At 37.6% G+C, this 19,592-nt stretch overlaps 1 protein-coding gene across 3 annotated transcripts in view; it reads left to right on the top strand.

Annotated features, from left to right (window-relative positions):
* CCSER1 (coiled-coil serine rich protein 1) overlaps nucleotides 1–19,592 on the top strand; it is a 530,723-nt gene that overhangs the window by 30,152 nt on the left and 480,979 nt on the right. For all 3 annotated transcript variants that reach the window (XM_062493841.1, XM_062493840.1, XM_062493842.1), the window contains exon 3: nucleotides 15,763–15,856. In XM_062493841.1, the coding sequence (XP_062349825.1) occupies nucleotides 15,763–15,856 (94 nt within the window). The remainder of the gene's footprint in view (nucleotides 1–15,762; nucleotides 15,857–19,592) is intronic.

The following is a 19,592-nucleotide window of genomic DNA, read 5'->3' as shown; positions in this document are numbered from 1 at the left end:
ATAAGTGAATAAATTCAAAAGTGCAGTTTCTTGGTCTTTTTTATGGATGCTGTTTGTCAGTGCACAGTTCAGGTCCAAAAGCCCTTCCTGAAATTAGATTAGCTGTGCATTTTAACCTGTTAGAATGTAACTCTTTGTTCTGAGAACAACTTCTGTTTAAAGGAGCTGTTTAAAGGAGTATGAGGTAAGGAGTAGTTGAAAATGTTCTTGAGATGGTGTTTGATTAATTTGCAAATCTGTGGGATGGAAGGACACTCTGAGGGACACTGCATGTAAACTCATGGCTGCTTTGTTGTCTTTGCCAACCAGCTGATTCCATGAGGAATTGCCTTTGGATAAATTTGCAGAGCAAATTTATTTCACTGTGCTGTGAACTTCTTGTGATGCGAGCTCTGAATATATATGTGGTCTTATATGTGGTATATATGTTACTTACATTTCAACACAGAGTTCTGTTCTTTGGAGTTTACCGTTCAGAGACTGAAAGTAAGCATCAAAATTAATTGCAAAAACCTATCTTTATTTGCAAACTTTTATTCTTAAAATTTAGTAGCAATAATGACTGCCTTAACTGTCAGTATAAAATACAATCCTCTGATAGTGTATCAGCAGATGCAAATGACTTGGAAATTTTTGTTCAACTGTGTTATAATAAGAAACTGTGGTGTCAGAAAGTAATTTCATAACTCATAAATTTGGAGTCTGACTCTGGAGAGGAGACTTTGCACAATCATAGAAAAATATTCAGTGCATGAAACAGCCCCAGAATGGAGCAGATGCTGTGGTTGCTAGTTTGAATGTTGTGTGACATTCTGTACCATGTCCTCAGGGAAATAGTTATTTGTATTTATAATTGCTGACCCTTTGGTTGACTCCCAGCCATGAGCTGGGAAACAAGAAGATTCCCAAGCTTCCTGACTAGAAGTCAAGCTTTTACAGGCTCTACGCCGAAGTAGAAAAGGCAGAACTTCTCTTAAATGTAAACACAAGATGTGACTGATGATTAACAGAAGTGTAACATGAGGAGTCTGGTGAGTGAAAGAACGGGTTGAAATTTGACATGCAGAAGATTGCAATTTCTTGGAGATCATTGAAAGTACTACCTTATTTAGTAAGAAATCACATTTAATTTGCCCTAATAGATTTCAGAAAAGTCTCAGGGCTGCTACACATGGGAACCTCTGCTGTTTCATTCATTTAGTGTGAGAGTTGTTGGAAAAAAAAAATCTCTAGTTTTGTTACCTTATTACTGCTAGAATATGAGTCCAGAAACAACAATATAACATCAAGTGATGATCACTGATAAAGGAATAGCTTTTTATACTAATACTGTCATTCAGGTTGGAAGGGACCTTATGAGGTCTCTAGTTTGACCCCCTGCTCACAGCAGGGCCAGGTATGAGGTCAGACCAAGTTGTTCCAGACTTGATCCAGCTGGGTTTCCAGCTGAAAGTCTCCAAGGCTGGAAGCCATACAACCTCAAGGAAGTGTTTCAGTACCTGTCTGTCTTCCTGTGAAATGAGTTTCTCCTCATGTCAGGTCTGAACCTTGTTTCAATGTATGTCTCTCTTGTCCTCTGGGCCATGCACTACTGTGAAAAGCCTAATTCTGTCTTCTCCTGGACCTTCTCAACACTAATGATGGGCTGCTTTTAGTTCCATTCATATTATATTGTGTTAAGAGCTGTACTATCAGCTAAAGCAGCAAGGATTATTAGTTATACTGTAGAGATTAAATTAATAGCTCTTTTCTGAGTGCACAGGCAATCTATGAATAGATTTATCTTGATATGGAATTTCACTACCACCCAGTATTCAAAAAGAAATGCCATCTTTAGCAGATTTTCTTTTTTTCCCATTGCTGACTTAGAGTACAGTAAGAATGCATATGTCAGAGGCTGTTATTTTCTCTGACCTGAGTAGAGGCAGTTTCAGATGTACAAAAATAAATCTAAGTACGTAATTTTTTTTTGCTTTGTGCTTGGGTTGAAAGCATCAGTTGGTCCTGTATATCACATGAATCATAGAAGTGTTCACTACCCTGAACAGTTATTTTCATTGACAGTGGAATAGAGAAGTTTAGAATATCTATGTGGTTATATGTATGTGGTATAATGCATTACCTGCAACGTAATTTAAATGGATACAGAAAATTGGTATGACAATAAGAGAAAATGGCAAGTTGCCACTGAAGAACTTGCACTGTGTTTCGTAGTTATCTTCTAATCACCAGGAGTGGGCCATTGTCCTATAACAAGATTACTCTCAGTTTAAGAACTCCTATGAAGAAATAAGGAGTGAGACAGATGATTGTCAATCACAGTTTGAGTTCTTCATATTTTTTAAAGGGGAGCTTTCTTCCAAGGATTAAAAAAAACCAAAACCCTTTTAATGTAACATTTCTTCAATTCACTTTTTAGAAACCTTTTCTTTTTCAGTGAAATTTTGAAGTGTAAAGTTCATATACATCAAGGGAAAAAGGCAGTAAGTACCTTATCCTGGTTTTAGTTAAAAAGGAAAGCATGTATGTGTTTGGTTGGAATGCAAGCGTAACAGAGAATGCACTTGGAACTTCTGCACCCCGAGTTAATTTTCATAGGATGCCAGGAAGCTATCAGGTCTACCACTGATAACAGCAATTATGCTGTACTTCTTACATTCTGGGTAGCATTAATATTTAAATGTATAAACCTTCCCATTACATTCTCAATTTACGATACAGAACTCTGATGCAAAAACTGAAGGCAATTATTCTGTGGTGCCAGTAGCCCATTTGTCTCTTTCACAGATCCGCGAAGTTGTCTGTTGATTGTTGTGTCTATAAATTAATTTTAGATTACCTGATTTTCTCAACACAAACAGACTGCCAACTTCAATTCAAAGTCATTCTTTTGGGAAATGTGTCTGCTTCCTGCAGATCCAGTGCATTTTACCCAGGAGCTAAGTTTTCCACTCAACCACTTGGTGGCACTAGGCTTCTTCAGAATTGATGGATGCTGCTGTAAAATGTGCCTGGCTTCAGACTAGAAGGCTTCTCGATTTCTTTTTTAGTATGATAGCTAAGCCTTTTGATTAAAATGTGGTTTATGTTTCTCATTATTTTATACAAATAGCAGCCAGATAATATTTGGAGAGCATTTAGGATCAGCACACCGCTCTGCAGTGTAGAAAAATGTGTTGAGGCTTTGGGAAGAGAGAGCAAGCAGGGTTCTTCTGATTTCTCTGTAGGTGAGGCCCATGGTAAGGAAGCCTCTTCGAGCTTTTAATTTCTGCTGATGCCACTGTCACAATCGGGGAGTTAACACTGGTTATGACAACCTAACCATGTGACCCTGCAGTGTTAAGTAACTGGCAGTGCCTTGTCCTTGGAGTTGGGAAGGATGTGGGATCTCTCAGGAGTAAAGAATCCTGACAGATAAAACACCGTGGCAAGTGAAATCCTTATGCTGGAGCTCGGCAAGGTCATGTGCTAAGATTCAACTTTAGAGTTCTGTGATGTTGCCTAAGGGGAAGAGATGCCTAAAGGCATTGGGCAGCTGGCAGGCTAAGGAGCTCTCTTGTGATGTGCAGGAATGCTTTGAGTGAGGTGGTGGACAGGCCAGCTCAGCATGCTATTACTCTCTCTCTCTGTAAGCATCAACTGGCTGTAAAACAAATTTGCAGCTTTTTTGAGTGGCAGAGTAAGAGTATCTAATTGTTCAGAGCTGTTGCTTAGTAGCAATGCAGGTACTGTATGGAGGGGAAAATAAAATCTTGCTGTATTGAGGCATAACAGACTTGGTTTCCTTTTTAGTATACATTGTCTCAAGACATTTCAGAAAAGAATGATTTAGTAATAGACAATCCTCACAAATGAAAAAAATGAGTTTCATGCAATATGACGTAATGGAAAAAAATACATATTATTTGAATGTTCTTTGTTTAATATTGCACTAAATAATTTGGTTTTTTGGTTTTTTTTTTTTTTTTTGTATATAAACACTGTATAGAGATGCTCATTAAAAGACACCTATTTCATTTTGCTTAGGAATAGGATGCTGCAACTGAAAGAAGCCATTATGGCCCAGGCTGTTACAGCTCTCCATTTTCCACCTGGCTTTGGATCATAGCAGATGCAGCGCTTGAATCTTATTCTTCTAAATATCTGCTGTAGCTCAGTTTTCATGTTATGCATTTGAGACTGTCACTTTCCAATTTACTGAATGTTGGTTAAGAGGTTCAACATTTCTCAGGGAAGGGACAAAAAAATGTTATGCTCAGACAGTGGGAGGGCATCAACCTTACTCTTTAGGAAAGTAGGCTACTAAGTTGTTTGTAAAAGTTTGTGTACTCTTCAACTGCAGAGCTGGGAATAATACTCCTGCATAGTACTGAACTCCAGAACAGTCTTTTACATGTGCTGGCTTTTTCACAATGATTGTGTTTGCTTTATGACTCCAGTAAGTAGAAAGATAAAAAACCCCATTTTTGCTTAATCCAGTCTATACAGACAGGATTAAGGCTGCAGAAGGGATGGGCATAAATGTTTGATCAGAATTTTTGCTCAGCACATTCAGTAGTATTTAGTCTTTATGTAGCTTCTGCTGCCTGATTTGGAACCCTCTTTACCTATGTACTTTTATTTGACACTAAAAGCAATAGCAACTAGGAGAAGGAGCTTACATGCAGAAAAGCATCTTAAAAATAGGGCTACTGACCAACAAGGAACATGTCACTGTTTTGGATGTGTGAAAATGTCTGCTAATCCTTGTAAAAAGTGGTATTGGAATCTGCTGTCTGAAGTGAGGTTAGAACCTGGTTGAGAATAAGTAGTTTGTAATTTTAACATCATTAATATTGGTATAGTGCAAGTACTCCAGAGTAGGTTACTCAAAATATAGTACGAGAACTTGCTCAGTCTTGTGAACATTGCAAAATAATGTCAGTTTGCCAAGTCTAAGACTTGAATAGTTGTTTAATACTTCAGCTTATTCTCTAAGTCCTGACTATATAGGCATGGAAGACTGGTGTCACTTAAGAGATGAAGTTCTTCTTAGTATAAATTTGAAAATTGTTATATGCTGAATAAGATTTTGTGGTAAGTATTCTCTAGATGGGTTTACTGTGGTGGGCCTACTGAAGCTTAGTCCAGGAGGATGTATCTTATTCATATTCTGGGATAAAAACTTGATTTCAGCACTGAGCAAATCTGGGTTTTTGTGGTGTTGCCTACTTAGAGTGGGAATGAAACAAATTTTGTCATCTAAACCTATAAATGCCACTATCCCATTCAAATCAGAAGAGTATGTTTTACTAAATTCTGAAAGAAAATTGTAACTTACCCTGTGATTCTTTTAAAATCTAGACTATTGACCAAGAGGCTATTGTTTTTTAGGCTTCTTAACAATTTGTCCTGAGCATGTAACTGTTAACAAATAATGGAAGCATTGATTTGATGAAAGGAAAAAAGCCCCAAACTAGAGCACATTAGACTATTAAATTAAAAATTTATTCCAATTAGTACTGGGGGACTGCTTTCTACTGTACTAAATTAGGCAGCTGGGAATTAATGGCTAGTGAAAATCATTATGACAGTCTTTTTTGGTTAAGATTTGAGAAAGTTTCTGGCAGTGTCACCATGACCTCAAAGAGTTTAAATTGCTCTCCAGACTGAAGATGCATAAATATTGATTAGTGAAAAAGGTCTTGGGAGTGCTTCCTAGCAGAGCTGAGCCTTTCTGGACTGTCTGGGTCTAACCTGTCAGTGTAATAAGCCACCCATCCCTGTTTTTTCAAACACCAGGCTTGGCACTTGCTCAGGATGCAGAATTCTGTGACTTCATATATGGTATTTAATGGCAAACCAGAGAACCTTGAACAACCAAGTTGCTGATTCAGTGACCGCATTTTTTCACTCATTGTCCTTCTAAGCCAAAAATGTGCTAGTTCTTTGCTATTCTATATTATGTGCACATTATTTCTGTTAAATTTATAGGAAAAATGGGAATTGGCAAAGAGACACAGCAGATACCATTTAAAAGCAGACACACAGTGAATGGCAAGAAATGGAAACAAAACTGAGGATAAAAGGCCTGCAAACAGAGTGAAAACAAGTTTTGTGCTTTGCTTTGTCATAAATCATGTACCTAAAGTTTTAGAATGTTTTTTTCTTCTGATCCAGGCACTGATGCAATCTCTACAATACTTTTATGACATTTGGGCCCCCATAAGCCTATGTATGTAACATACCTTTTGTGTAACGTTGTTATTTGAATGCCACTGGTTGGAATGCATCAGCAACTACATTTTTTCAGTCTGATAAGCCTGACATCAGTCTGATATTTTAAGCTGCTATATTGACTCAAATTACTGAAGGAGTGGATGTCCTGCAAGCAACAGTGTGTGAGGCAATTAACATTGCTAAGGGTTATGCTGTGCTTAAAATGAACTGTGTTCATTGCCTTAAAAAAGGAATAATCTTCAGCCTCTTTAGGCTGTCAAGCACTGACAAAGCTAGTGCTGTTGTTGGGGTAGGCTGGACAGGCAGGGGTGCCCAAAAGCTTTAAGATAGGCTAATTATCTTCCCTGGCTTTAGTTCAAGGTGTGTTATACCTCTCCAAGAGTGCTGTGTTTTCAGGCCTCTTTGCTTTGCTCTGGCAAGAAGATCACTCTCTTAATAGCACACTGGCTTCATCAACAGATAATTTTTTTGGGGGAAGTGAATGCTGTGACACAGCCAGATTCTATTGGTCGTCCCTAGTTGTGGTTGGCACAGTGAGTGGCAGCTTTGGTGCAGTTTTGGTCATCTCTGAATTTGGACGTAACAGCCAGGTGGACTCTGATACCCACAAATAGTCTTCTGCTCCTAAGCTGGGATGCCTGGCATGCCAAATTTTTCTCTGCGGGTGAAGCACCTGTGTAAATCATGTGAAAGAATTGGACACTGTTTCATGGATATTGATGCTGGTCTTCCATTCTGGGGTCTAGAGCCAAGTATTTGTTAGAAGACGTTTGTTAGATGCACATGTAGTAGTGAAAGAGATGGGTACAGTAAGCATCAGATAGTTCTGACAGTACAGGGGAGACATAACAAATCCAGTCAAATGGCTGGATTGCAGGATATCCAGGATATGGTTGTGTTTTCTGTCTCTGCAGTTTTGGTAACTCTTGAGCTTGGTGTGTACCTCTTAGGGGAAGGGAGCTTGAATTAGCTGTGTCTCCAGATGATTGCAGCAATGGGTGCATTGTTCTGATGTAGTTTGTCAGAACAGTGATATGCTTTAGATAAGAGTTTGACACAGGAGTGTTGGGGGTTTGTCATGACTATAGATACTGAGGTTCTCCCTCGATATTAAACTTTTCTCTTTTTGGCACTCAGGTTCTCACTAGTTCTATGGTTAGATTCTTTTTTTCTTTCCCGCTCTGTACCACTGGCTGAAAAAAGGTGAAAATAGAGTTGAACATTCCTTAGGTGTCATGAAGCAAATTTCGACCCTTTAACTGTTGACTGAAGCACAGACTTGGGTGCTTTCAGGACACAGACAAAGTTTCAAGTGACAGAAGGTTTAGATGTAAGTTATGTTTGTAATTTGATTGGTTTTGGAAAAAAATAACTGACCAATCCATGTGTTGAATAACCTGTTGGACACTGTTTAGATGTACTCACATCTCTAAGGTATATGCAAATTAGCTCCGCAGAGTGGTTTAAATTATATCCGATATAAATGCAGGATAGAGTTGCTCAAGGAGCTTTTTTCTGTGTTTGGCAGAAAAATCTGGCAAAAGTGTAGAAAAATTTCCCAAAGCTGTGTTCTGATAATGACTGCACTAGAATGCTTGCATAACGCTTTGCCTATTACAAAAGCTGTAAAAACATTAACTAATCCACAAAGCAGATTACATGTTGCAGATGTATCCCTCTGCTGGGAGTAAAGCAGAATGTGTGTGATTGAAGAGGAAAAAAAAATCTATTAAAGGAGGCTTTATTTGGTTCCTTTAAGCTTTATTGCATTTCTTTGACTGTATTTTTCATACTTTCTTAAAGGTGGTTTTTTTTCCTAGAATTCTGTTAATGAAATTGCAGATTGGTGTATGAAAAATGTATACACCTTTTTGAACTCAGAAAATCCTATTGTCTTGGTTCTGTTTACCACCAACGTGAATCTCAACACTCTAAAATCATTTGAAAGAGTGGCAACCATTCAGCAAAGCACCTCTGTCTGAGAGTTTTTTCCTTTTTTTTACAGATGCGATTCTCAGGCTTTCTGCTGCATGGAAGCTTTAGCACATTTTCAGTGTGGGTTTTACTCTAAAATTCTTGACAAATAGTGAATTCAAGGTTGGGTGACTACTGTCTTTTATCATGTCTGTCAAGAGCTGATCCTTGTCTAGGGTTGACTTGAACATGGATTTAGAATGCTGTGATAGATGCTTAAAATGGCTTAAACTTGCTTAAAATTGTTTAAAATGAAAACTTAAATGCTGAGGTCACATGTTGCCTTCCAGTTCTCTTCAGAGCTGTTATCTGTGCCTGTGTTGCAAGTGGGTGTGTGCACATACCTGTATATGGATTAAAGATGGCTGCTGAACTAAAAATGGGATTGTTGAGGAGATGGGGAGCAAGGCCAGTCTTGCTGGGATGGTCCTTGCCATTGCCCTTCCTGGGTCTGTGGAGGCCAGGCTCTGCTCTCTCAGGTGTTGGAAACTGGATCCAAAGTGTACTGCTTCTTGCTTCCTTATCTTTGTGCACTCATCCTTGATGGCTTTGTCCTTATCGACATCCACTCCAAAAGGAAAGGGAGGGGACTTCATCCACCTCTTCTATAACTCATCTAATTTTTGGAATGAAGACTAGTTCTGATTCCATCACTTGTCTCCTGCTTGTCACACCACCTTTGTTGCTGTGTTTCTGAGTTTTTTGTGTGTTTTTGTAAACGGTCTGTGCAAATATGTCACTCTTGTCTTTTTGTGTCTTTGGAAATGCTTGTTATTTGTAGTCCTGTGCTTGTCCTGTGCTACAAAATACTTTGGTCTTGTTACCAGTTATACTGTTGGTGGCTTTACAGTGCTACCAGAACACTGGCTATTACCCCTCTGTTTTCGACTGACACGGGCAGGACAGGATCTTGGGCAGGTCCTGTTCCTGCCACCAGCAGTACTTGGGCTTGGCTGTATTCTCCTTGTGTGGCTCCAGGGACCTAGCTGGGTCTGTAGCACAGTGGACCCTGCGTGGGTGAATGCCAGCTTGAGACCTGTTGGGGGAGTCTATTAGCTATAATCACTCAGGCAAGAGGAGCATCATTGCAGACATTGATTTAATGCACAGAGAGAATCAAAAGGGCAGAAACTGCAGTCAGGTGGGAAGTGCTGCTCTTCCCTTACACGGCTGAAAGAGTGCATGCAGAAAATATTTTGAAGAATAGTCTAATGGATCTGAGCTCTGTAGTTAGACTGCTCCTTCCACTGCTAATTTTCTGTCTTTGGTTCTTAAGGGCACATTAATTTATTATATAACTGGATTTTCACATGTTAGCTACAGAAGATGTTCTTATTGAACATGACAACATTTATTTTTTCCCTTTGCAAGTCTTCAGTTTACTTGAGTAGGGAATAATACACTTTTTGGGTGGTGCTGTTCAGGAAAAGAGAGCTCTCTTAAGCTGCTCTTGGTGTGTGAAAGTAATCCATAGGCTTTACACTTGATGCAAAGATTTTTAAGCTGTTGGCAGAGATTCTATGCTTTTATAAGTTTTTCTGTTTGTTGGATTTAATGTAGTTTCATTTTCCCTTTGAAGTGTGTGGGAGAGAGCAGAAGGGGAAATACTTCATTATGTCCATGAATTATTCAGGTACAGTTCTAGCAGCTAACATTACTTTAAATAGCTCAAGGTCTTTCTTTTTCCTTGAGTATGTCTCAGTTTTCATTCTTATGCTGATTGTATGCCATGTTCCTTTGTTGAATACAATTTTGATGAAGTACTATCCTTCGGCAATCTTTAGAAATCATTTCAGTCTTGAAATAAGTATTTAATTCTGTTCTTCTCCAGTATCAGATGTTGAGTGACCCTCAGCTGATACAGGTGAATTGTCATACATGTGACTTAAAAAACAAAAAAATCATATTGTTCTCCCTAGAGTGTGTTTTCTATGTACTCTTGCAAAGGCACTGATCTCAAATAGCCTCCCACTTATATTTCTACAGTGAAGGAAAAAAGGAATATATAATATTAAATATTAATATACTGTTATACTCTGAAAGGAGTTTTACAAACCACATTTAGTACAACATTTCAATGGGAATGCATGAACATTAACTCCTTACATTTTGGAAACGTTCTTCCCTCTCCCACCAATAATATATAAAAATCTGTATTTAGAAATTGTTATGAACAGTAACACAGAGGAAGACAATTAGAAAGATGTCTAGAGGCCAACATGAGAGGAAAGGAAAATAAAACAGAACCCAAAGTGAGTTTAAAATCCTGTTCTTGTAGTTCTAAAAAATATCTTCAAAAATCCAGTGATAGCTGCATAGTCACACAAATGAGACCCTTGCTATTATTCTGGGGTGGGGAAAGTGTTAAAAAATTATTCCGCTGTGGTTTAGGGCTTACCTGATAGAGTCTAAAGAGGCAGTGGGGCAGAATTAGAGAGAGTTGGGGAAAAACGTGTGTGTGTGTGTGTGTGTGTGTGTGTGTGTGTGTGTGTGTGTGTCTGTACAAGACTCAGGTTTCCTGGAGGGATGCCTGTGACCAAATCTCAGCTGCTCAATTTAAGTTGCAAAGAATTTTGCAAAGCAAGCATTAGAGGAAGTGCAGTGACAAAAGTGTTGAACGGTGCAAAGCTTAACCAAAAGATCCATTAAAGATCAAGATGTAATCAATATCTTCATGTTCATGACATGAGTAAGGTTATAGCAATGTCTTTATAACCAGAATGAACTTGTGTATATATTTATTCAGCCATGGATGTGCTTGAGAGAAATGTTTTTTAATTGAGTAATTGCAGACATGCCAGTGCTTCAGTCTTGTAGCTTAAGTTGCTTACTGGACCTCAGATTCTCAAAGCCCTTGAAAAAACAGTCAAGAGTAAGTAAGTAAAACCAGTGCAGTAACACACTACAGCAATGAAATGGAAATCTCGATTGTTGTAAAAGAACCTGGAAATGCACATGAAAATGCGAGGCCCCAGATTCAACCTGTGTGTGGTAACCAGAAACATTGGTCAGAAAAAAAAATTGCACCCCCTTGCTCAGCAAAACCAAGATTTATTGGGGCTGAATCTTTCTCAAGATTACCACTATATTGAAAGCCAAAAGTTTTTTGAATATCATGTTGACCAGGACCTGCATGTTAATTAGAATGAAATTACAAAATAACAGATACAGCATTCCAAAAATTATTGTAATGACAGAGAATCTGTGTCTGGAGCCTTTTTGATCTTGCTGTTACTTGTTTTTTTCAATTGTTTAGAAGACCAAGAAGTCTAGAATAAAGATGTGTGAAAACATGAAGAAATTATTAATTTGATTGGTGCCACTGATTACTGGCTGGTTCAAATGAGATTTGTTACCTTAACCCAATTATTAAACTTGTTTTTATCTATTAGTTCTAAAAACTCAGTTCTGCTTGGGTTTAGCCTCCTTGATTTATATGTATTGTGCAATTAATACAGTTTTGCTTGGTCCATGTGGAGTTGAATTAGATTGCTTAACACAATAATATACATTAGTGTATTTGCATATTCACGTGTGTTTTATTGCCATTTTAAATAAGCAGAGTAGTAAGTTTTTAGAGAACTACACTGTAATTCCATAAACAGTAATCTGACTAGGTATTTGTATGTTTAATTATTTGGAATAATAATAATAAGAAAAAAAATAGTAAACAAGCTGTCATAAAGAGATGTTATTTGCTTTTTATTATTTAAAGTCCAGTGGTAGATTTCAGACCTGGTATCTTGGTAATTTTATATATATTTACTTCTAAAGCTGTTGTTATTCCAGCTTTCAAACTCATTTGTAGAGCTGTCCTCTGAACTGATCAGATACAAAAATAATACAGTACTTTGCCATTCTGGAATGGGACTAAAATTTCTGTATTATGCACTGGATTTCTTTCGAGTGTCTGTCCTTAGGAAGGGAAGCTGGGAAGAGAGAAAGGAGATAGGGAGGGTACTAAGGTGTATGAAATTGTGACTAGGCCTAGACTAAGTTGGGTGCCACTGAATTCAGTGAGTCCTGTGTAAGATACCCAGTTGCATGAAAATAGCAGTTTGTACTTCTTGTGGTTGCTGAAAGAATTTTGAATATGAAATTTGTTAATAAGAAGTTACTGATGCCTTGAAATATTCATAGATTAGCATCCTGTTCTGCTTACAGCCATTATTGATTATCAAACGCATCCTGAGCCATTGTGTGAATTGCTGCTGTTTAGTCTTGAGTTTGAAACTTTAAAATTATTACTGCTGAATTCTTCTGTGAATAGAAACTTCTTAAAGTAATGGTGGTAGTGTACCAACTCAAGGTGGAAAGTATGGTTGGCAAACTGAATTTATTAGTTTTTAAACTGGTTGTAGGCTGTGTTGACCAGGAAAATCTGAGATGTGTGAGCAAGTGACTGTGTTCATGTGCTCTTCTCAGAGGTTACAGTCTACTTCCAGATTGACTAGAAAAAAAAAAAAAGCACTGTCATGTTAATTTGGAGTCTCTTATAAAGTCAAAATGGTAGTAGAAATCCAACACACCCTGGAAGTAGGAAGCAAGTCTTAAGGCTTCTGAAGAGCTTTTACAGGGTCAATAAAGAAGTTTTTGCTGCCAGGTTGTACCTTAACTCAATAGTTTGCCTCCTAAAATAAATCAAAAGGTATGCTGCCCTAAATAGACAACAAACAGTTCCTTGAGATGTTGATGGAAGAATTAATTTCTTTTTCTTGATGTAGAAAAGTCTTGAAACTATTCACTTGGAATGCTCTTTAGGACTCAATCTCTCTCTTTATTTTTAATATTTGTGTTATTCTTCGAAGACTGCCATGGCAGTGGTGAGGGGAAGAATGGGCAAATGGTCAAGTGATATTAAACTGTAAAGGAAATGACACTTTTTGCTGATTGTCACAGAAACAAAGGAGCAATGAATCCCAGTGAGAAGGCAGAGGAGTGGAGGACGTTGGTGCACACTTGCAGTGGTACTGCTGAGCTGCGCTGTGACATTAGGCTCGTCATTCTGAGAGATCTGTTAAGATCTAAGAGATCTAATTATCTCTTTTCAGAAAATATTACTTACTTAGGACAACTCTGGGAACCTAAGTAATGCTGTCTGTTTGGGTGGGCTTTTATGCATTTGTGAGTTCATTGTTGGTTTGTTGTGCCCAGGGAAGAACTCTGCCCACAGACGGGACATCAGAGCAGAGAATTGGCTGGACTGCCATCATTGACATCCTTGGAGGTGGAGCAGCCCTGCCAAGTCCATGTTCTTGCCATGGTGGACAGTAGCTGCTCTAATTTGTTTGGTCCCAGTCCTGTGAATTGTCCCTGCATAAAGAGCTAGTGAACTCCTGGGAAGAGAGGGAGACTGTTTCTCTGGAGGAGGTACTTATGAAAGAATAAACGCTGGGGGCCTTTTCTTTGTCAGTTTAGCTTGTCTGCTGTTGTTGGTGCAGTGGAAGAGGCTGTAGGAAAGGGAAGACAAGGGGGTCACAGATGCTTTGAGAGGACAGCTGGGAGCCCTTAGCTCAGGTGGACAAGAAGAGGTGTTGCTGGGTAGAGCAGGATGTACATCAGCCTTGCAGAACAGCGAGGGTAGATGGAGCATGGTTTGCCTCCACTCAGAGCATTACTCAGGTAGTGAAGATCTTCCTGAAAAGCAGTAATAAGCAGGAAGAGAGCTGAATACAGATTTTTTTCTTTTGGTCCCTCTTTCTGGTTCTTCAGCTCTTTAGTTTAGGAAATTGTGGTTCTGTTTGTGTTTGTTAATTCCAGATCAAATGGAATTTGTTCCTTGATGAAGGCTGTGAGTCACTGTGTTTCTGCAGGCAATCTCCCAGGATTTCAGACACGTAAATCACTGCACAAGATGTAGAAGATGATCAATTAGCATGAATTCATTGCTCCTTGCTAGTATAGCTTATCAAAGGATGCTCAGCATTACTATCAATGTGAATTCAGTTGGTCAACTGTAACATAGACAGTAATTTTAAGGAGAAGAACAAATGTGTACCCTGACCTCATTGCCTTTTGCCTCTACTGGCATGAAAAATTTGTAGCTGTTGCTTAAAAATCACAGGGATTGTTCTTCTGGATGTTGTCACCAAATCTTTTTGTTACATTGAAGAAACATTATATAAACAAAGTATGTTGTGCATTCTCTGAGTTTAATATGCCTTTTGATTAAGTGCATAATAACATCTGAATTTGAAAAGGGAGCAAAAATATAGGAGCAATGTTAGCAATGGGTTCTGTATCTCATGAGAGGTTTCTTGCGCTGATGGTAAGTCAGGGAAAGAATGCAAAAAAAAGACCTTATGTTGGCTGTGTGTTGTTTGTGAAAGAACAGAAAACAGAATTTGAAGAAATAATTACTCCAAAGGGTTGAATAGATGTGAGTGGTGAGTAGGAGGTGACATCTATTGTGGTGGGAAAATACTTTAAAGAATTAGAAGGAACCTAAAAAAGAGGTGGTTGGAACTGAAGTCAAGAGGGACTTTTATTAGTTTAATGTATACTACTGTCATATTTCTCTACTTCCTATAATGCAGATTGCTATGCAGAGATCTCCCAGGCAGTTCAGTTCTTTGGGATGATAACCTGGCCTCTTTCACTCTGATTTGTTACATTGCTTTAGTGTTGGGAGCATGTGCAGTGTGTAGGGTGCCAGCATCCATCCCATGCAGCATCTAATGACTTACTTGCCTGTGGATGGACTGAAGAATTGAGCCCTGCAATATTGCTTGTTGATCAGCAAACAAAATGCCAGCTGGAGAAGGCATTGTATTAGCTTTGACTAGGTGTTGGTGACTGTGGAGAAAATCAATGTATTACCAGGTCAGAAGAAATGACCATAGAATTAAATATGCATGGGCAGAAGATGGAGAATTACTGTCCCTGTCTGAAACCTGCCTTATCTATCTGTGGCTAAGACTTGGCAAACATAATTAATCACCAAATGGTAATAGGGACCTAAGCAGCTACACTTAGGAGTCAGATTTCTTCTCAGTCTATATAGGCCTTTGCCACGCACATAGAATTCTTAAAAATTCATGAGTTGATAATTCATGCCTAAATTCTCTGTTTATGGTAATTTTGTGTCTCTTTATCCTTTGAATCAATAGAACAGTAAATATTTCTTCAAAGTATATTGGTAAAGGACAGGTAGTGCTTAGAATTCCAAAATTTAATAAAAAATGCACACTGATGCTTTTGTGTTGTGCTAAAAATAATATTTTTATTCTTCATAAAAAATTATGAAGCTTGCAAGACACAAAACCATCAATGAACAGCAAAAAAACAGGTAGATGGTATTACTTGTACATCTGGGGATTTTTGTTAAATATTTGAGTTCCTCTAAAAAGAAAATGGTGTCAAACATGTCAAACATTTCAGCTTGGACAGTTGTTTCATTCTGTTTCTCACTAGTCTAATGTAAGCCGAATATTTTTCTGTAGCTCCTATTTAAACGTTTTTTTTCTGGAACTGATTGGAAATTATTTTGTGCAGAGCAATTTTGCTGAAACATCTGTTTAAATGCTTCTAATGCTTCTTTTCTTTCTTTTTTTTTTTAACCTGTACTAGGATGTTTTGAATAACTTGGGTTCCTGTGAGTTGGATGAAGATGACCTAATGCTTGACTTGGAGTTCCTGGAAGAGCAACATCACCGTCGTTCTGGTAAGTCAAATAAATGCTGTCTGTTTTCAGTGAGGTATTGTTTTTCTAGAAATATAAAGGGAATATGTTCAGTACAATTACTTCAAAATAAAAAGAAGTCATTTTCTTGGAAGGAGGAGAGTGGTATTAATTTTTTAGAGTTATTTCTAAATGTATTTGTAATTAATCAGAAAAATGCTGTTTACACAGCGCTTGGACTTCATATGGTCAGTTATAAAATGGAAATGATTTTTACAGTTGCTGAATTTCAGTACCAAGGGCAAACTCATCTATTTTTCTAAATGCTTAAAATAACTGCTGCCCATCCTAGGCACTTAACAAAAGAGCATTGGTGGAATAATTGTGATCGTATTTTGTGTGTGCCAGAATAATACTCTTCAAATAAGGAAGGTTTGGCTTGAAACATGAATGTAACTTGATCATTTCTCTCATGGTTTGTTAACACCTTGTTGCACTGCCTTGATTAATAGCAATAAACTATTGCTATATACCTTGTTTACTACCATTTTATAATAGGATTATGCAAGGTAAATTGTGGGACCTGTGATGAGGAAGGCTGCATTTCCTTTGGCTGGGATGTGGGAGGGCAAAGCCTCATCTATGAGTCCTGCTAACTGGACTACCTTGGAGAGTCTTCAAACCTGTGTGGGACTTGTGCTTGATCCCAGGTAGAGTTCTGAGTTTGTGCTCTGCTGTGATGCTCTATTCTGACAGTGTTGTGTGTTTATGCACCAGTAATTCTCACCCTCACTTTTACCTGCTGTTCCCTGACCCCAGTTTCTCCCTTCACCCACATAGGTTCCTGTAGTACATATTCTTTGCAGACAATGGGATTTTTGAGATGTGTGCTGGCTGGTGTGGACCGTCTTCAGTTCTGGTCCCTTCTAGGATGCAAATTTAGCAATGGTTATAAAAAAACTGCTTGAATTGTGCTCCTGTTTGAAATTTTCTGTGTATGATTATTCTGTGAACATATCTGAATTATCTCTACGATAATTCTGTTTAACTATTGCATCATGCTTTTAAAACCTGTTTGCATATCTACTTATAGGATGAAACATCTGTTTTCTTTGGTAGAGAGTATGGAGGATTGCAGCAGTAATATGTGCGTGGTCATTGTTTTGTTGATTATTGGAAGCTGGGATGCAATAAATGAACTGCACAGAAAAGGCCCATTCTAACCCATTCTGAATAGTGCTATTAACTGTTTACAGAAAGTGGAACGATGGGTAAAGAAATACGGTTTCAAAAAGCTTCAAAACCAAACGTTGCATTTTATAAGAAATTATGTGGGGTTCAGTGTTATTTATTCCCAGGACTGGTTGGAAATGTATTAACTAGCAGAACTGTTTGCCATAAGTAAACTTCCCTAGTGTGTTGCACTTGGCCTGACCTTTGTTTTCCTTCTTTTTTTTTACAAAGCACCGAGTTAACAGTGCAAGAAAAGTTATGTCCAGTTTATGATTACAAAGATTTTGTAGCAGCTTCTAGAACAGCTAAAATAATAATGTCTGAACAACATACTTGATAGAGAAGTAATTAAGATGGTGTTAAAATATGACACATAATCTTCCTGCTCTTGGCTCATTACCCAGGGCAAATGAGATGCTTTTAAAACAGAGATCCACATTGTCCTCTGAAGAAATTTGACCATTTCTATTCTGAGCAATAATGTAGAGATACACACTGCATATTGTTTTTAAACATATATGTGTTTATTTTAGTAGTATTTGCTCTTTGGTTTTATTTGTTTGTTGGTGAATCTAGCTGCAAGAAATTTAGGATTTCTCTAGCTGTCACTGTTTTTTTAAGCCATTCACTTGGAAGAAAGACCTAGAAGGATAGAACCACAGTAGGGAGTTGACTCAATTTCACCCAGTAAAGCTGATGTCTTTATATTGCATGAGGATCTGGCAAAAAGTCGTTAATGTGGTTGTAAGTCACCATCTTAATTTGTGTTATGGTATTGACGTAGTGTGCTTGGTTTTTGATTTTGCGTTTGAATATTATTCAAGTACATAAAAGCCTTGAATTAGATACTGGCATCTAAACACTTTTAATAAAATTTTAACAGATTTGTTTTCTAATTCCTCTGTTAAGTTGTGGCCAACTTCCAGGATTTCATAATTTTTCAAGAGAAAGTGCTTTCAGGAATTACAAGTCAGTCTGTTCTCTGTTTTCACTTCTGGGCTTGCTTGGTTTTTTTCCAAGTGGCATTTCTATTCATACCTAAATGGAATTCTTCTAAATTTATTCAAGTAAATTATGTTGTTATATATTTTTGATACAATTTTTTCTACAGACACCGGAATACAGAACTGATCAAGCGATCATGTTCAAGACATACAGTTAATATAATGCAGAGTTTTACACTTCTATAAACTCATCAGATTGAAATAGACCATATTTCTGGCCATATAAGCTCTTTCAGGTAATTGGGAGGCAATGTATGTTTTTTAAAGGTTTTTTTAATTTGCCCGCTTCGGAAACAAGAAGACAGCCCGTTGCATGTGGAGGATGAGCCAGTACTGTTGTATAGAATATATTATTCTAATGGCATTGGAATTAAACCAAAGGACTGTTTAATTCTTCAAGAATGTCACTGGCCTGAAAAGCAGATTATTTTCTGTAATTTTTTACGGTTGCAGATTTGTTGAACTCTTTGTCAAGGCTTCTTTAAAATGATGGGCTTGAGAGTTTACCTATGGCTCACTTCAGTAAAATTCAATCAAGACAATTGCAGGTGTACAGATTTGTGAGCCTCCTTCAGATAGAGGTTAGACAGATGTACTGTCTCTTCTTTAGAAACTTCGGCCCTATGTTTCAGATTTACATATTGAAGTCAACTGAGTTAATGCATGTGTTCTTTGTTATCAAAATAAAGGTGTTCATGAGTATAAAAATACAACACAAAATTCTGCTTTGTAAATAGAAACATTAAAATTATGTTCTTCTGGGAATAAAGGGTATTAGCTGTACTGTGACCATCTGTAGTACAGTAAAAATCCTGTTGATATTCTATGTACTGATGCTGAGTACGGAATTTATTTAGTTAAAGCCATCAGTCCTAGAGCCATATTGCCATTCACTTGTGCCCCATTTGGCTCTTGATAAACAATTCTGTGGGGAATTACTGTGGGGAGAATGTTCCAAGAGAAGCTCTGTTTCACAAATAGATTGAAATATGTAAATGTATAATTGGAAAATTATTCCGTTCTTTCTTCAGTTGTTATGGAGGGATAACTAAGGAATATCTAGGAATGACTATTCTTTAAAAGGCTGGGAAAATTTCTAATGACAAATTACATGACTACAAAGGCTAACATGATATTTCTAACTTGAATATCAAAAATTATGCCTTTGTGAGGAGGCTGTATGCATCAAGCTGTGGTATTTAGGCATAGCAATTCTGAAGGGTCCTGCCCCAGTTAATAAACACTGTTGATGAGCTGATTAATGGCAAATTGAAAAATTCTCTTAAATGCCATTAGGAGTTCCAGTTTTCCAGAGATTTCTTAGTTAAGGCATGACTTAAAATAGTTTCTGTTTTTAGCTGCTGTATTTTTATAGAACAGTATTTGTTAGTGTGAGGATATGTCTCCAACTTTGTACTGAAGCTTACAATATAATAATTTAACAAAATAATTGTATTATATTGATCTACCATTTTTTTAGTGACCATTTATGAATAGAAAATAAGATTATATTAGAAAGATTTCTGGGAGAATTTGCTATT

The sequence above is a fragment of the Cinclus cinclus genome, chromosome 5 (genome assembly GCF_963662255.1).
Source record: "Cinclus cinclus chromosome 5, bCinCin1.1, whole genome shotgun sequence".
Classification (NCBI taxonomy): Eukaryota; Metazoa; Chordata; class Aves; order Passeriformes; family Cinclidae; genus Cinclus; species Cinclus cinclus.
The sequence above is the reverse complement of the archived record's forward strand: the minus strand, read 5'-3'. Positions and strand labels throughout refer to the sequence as shown.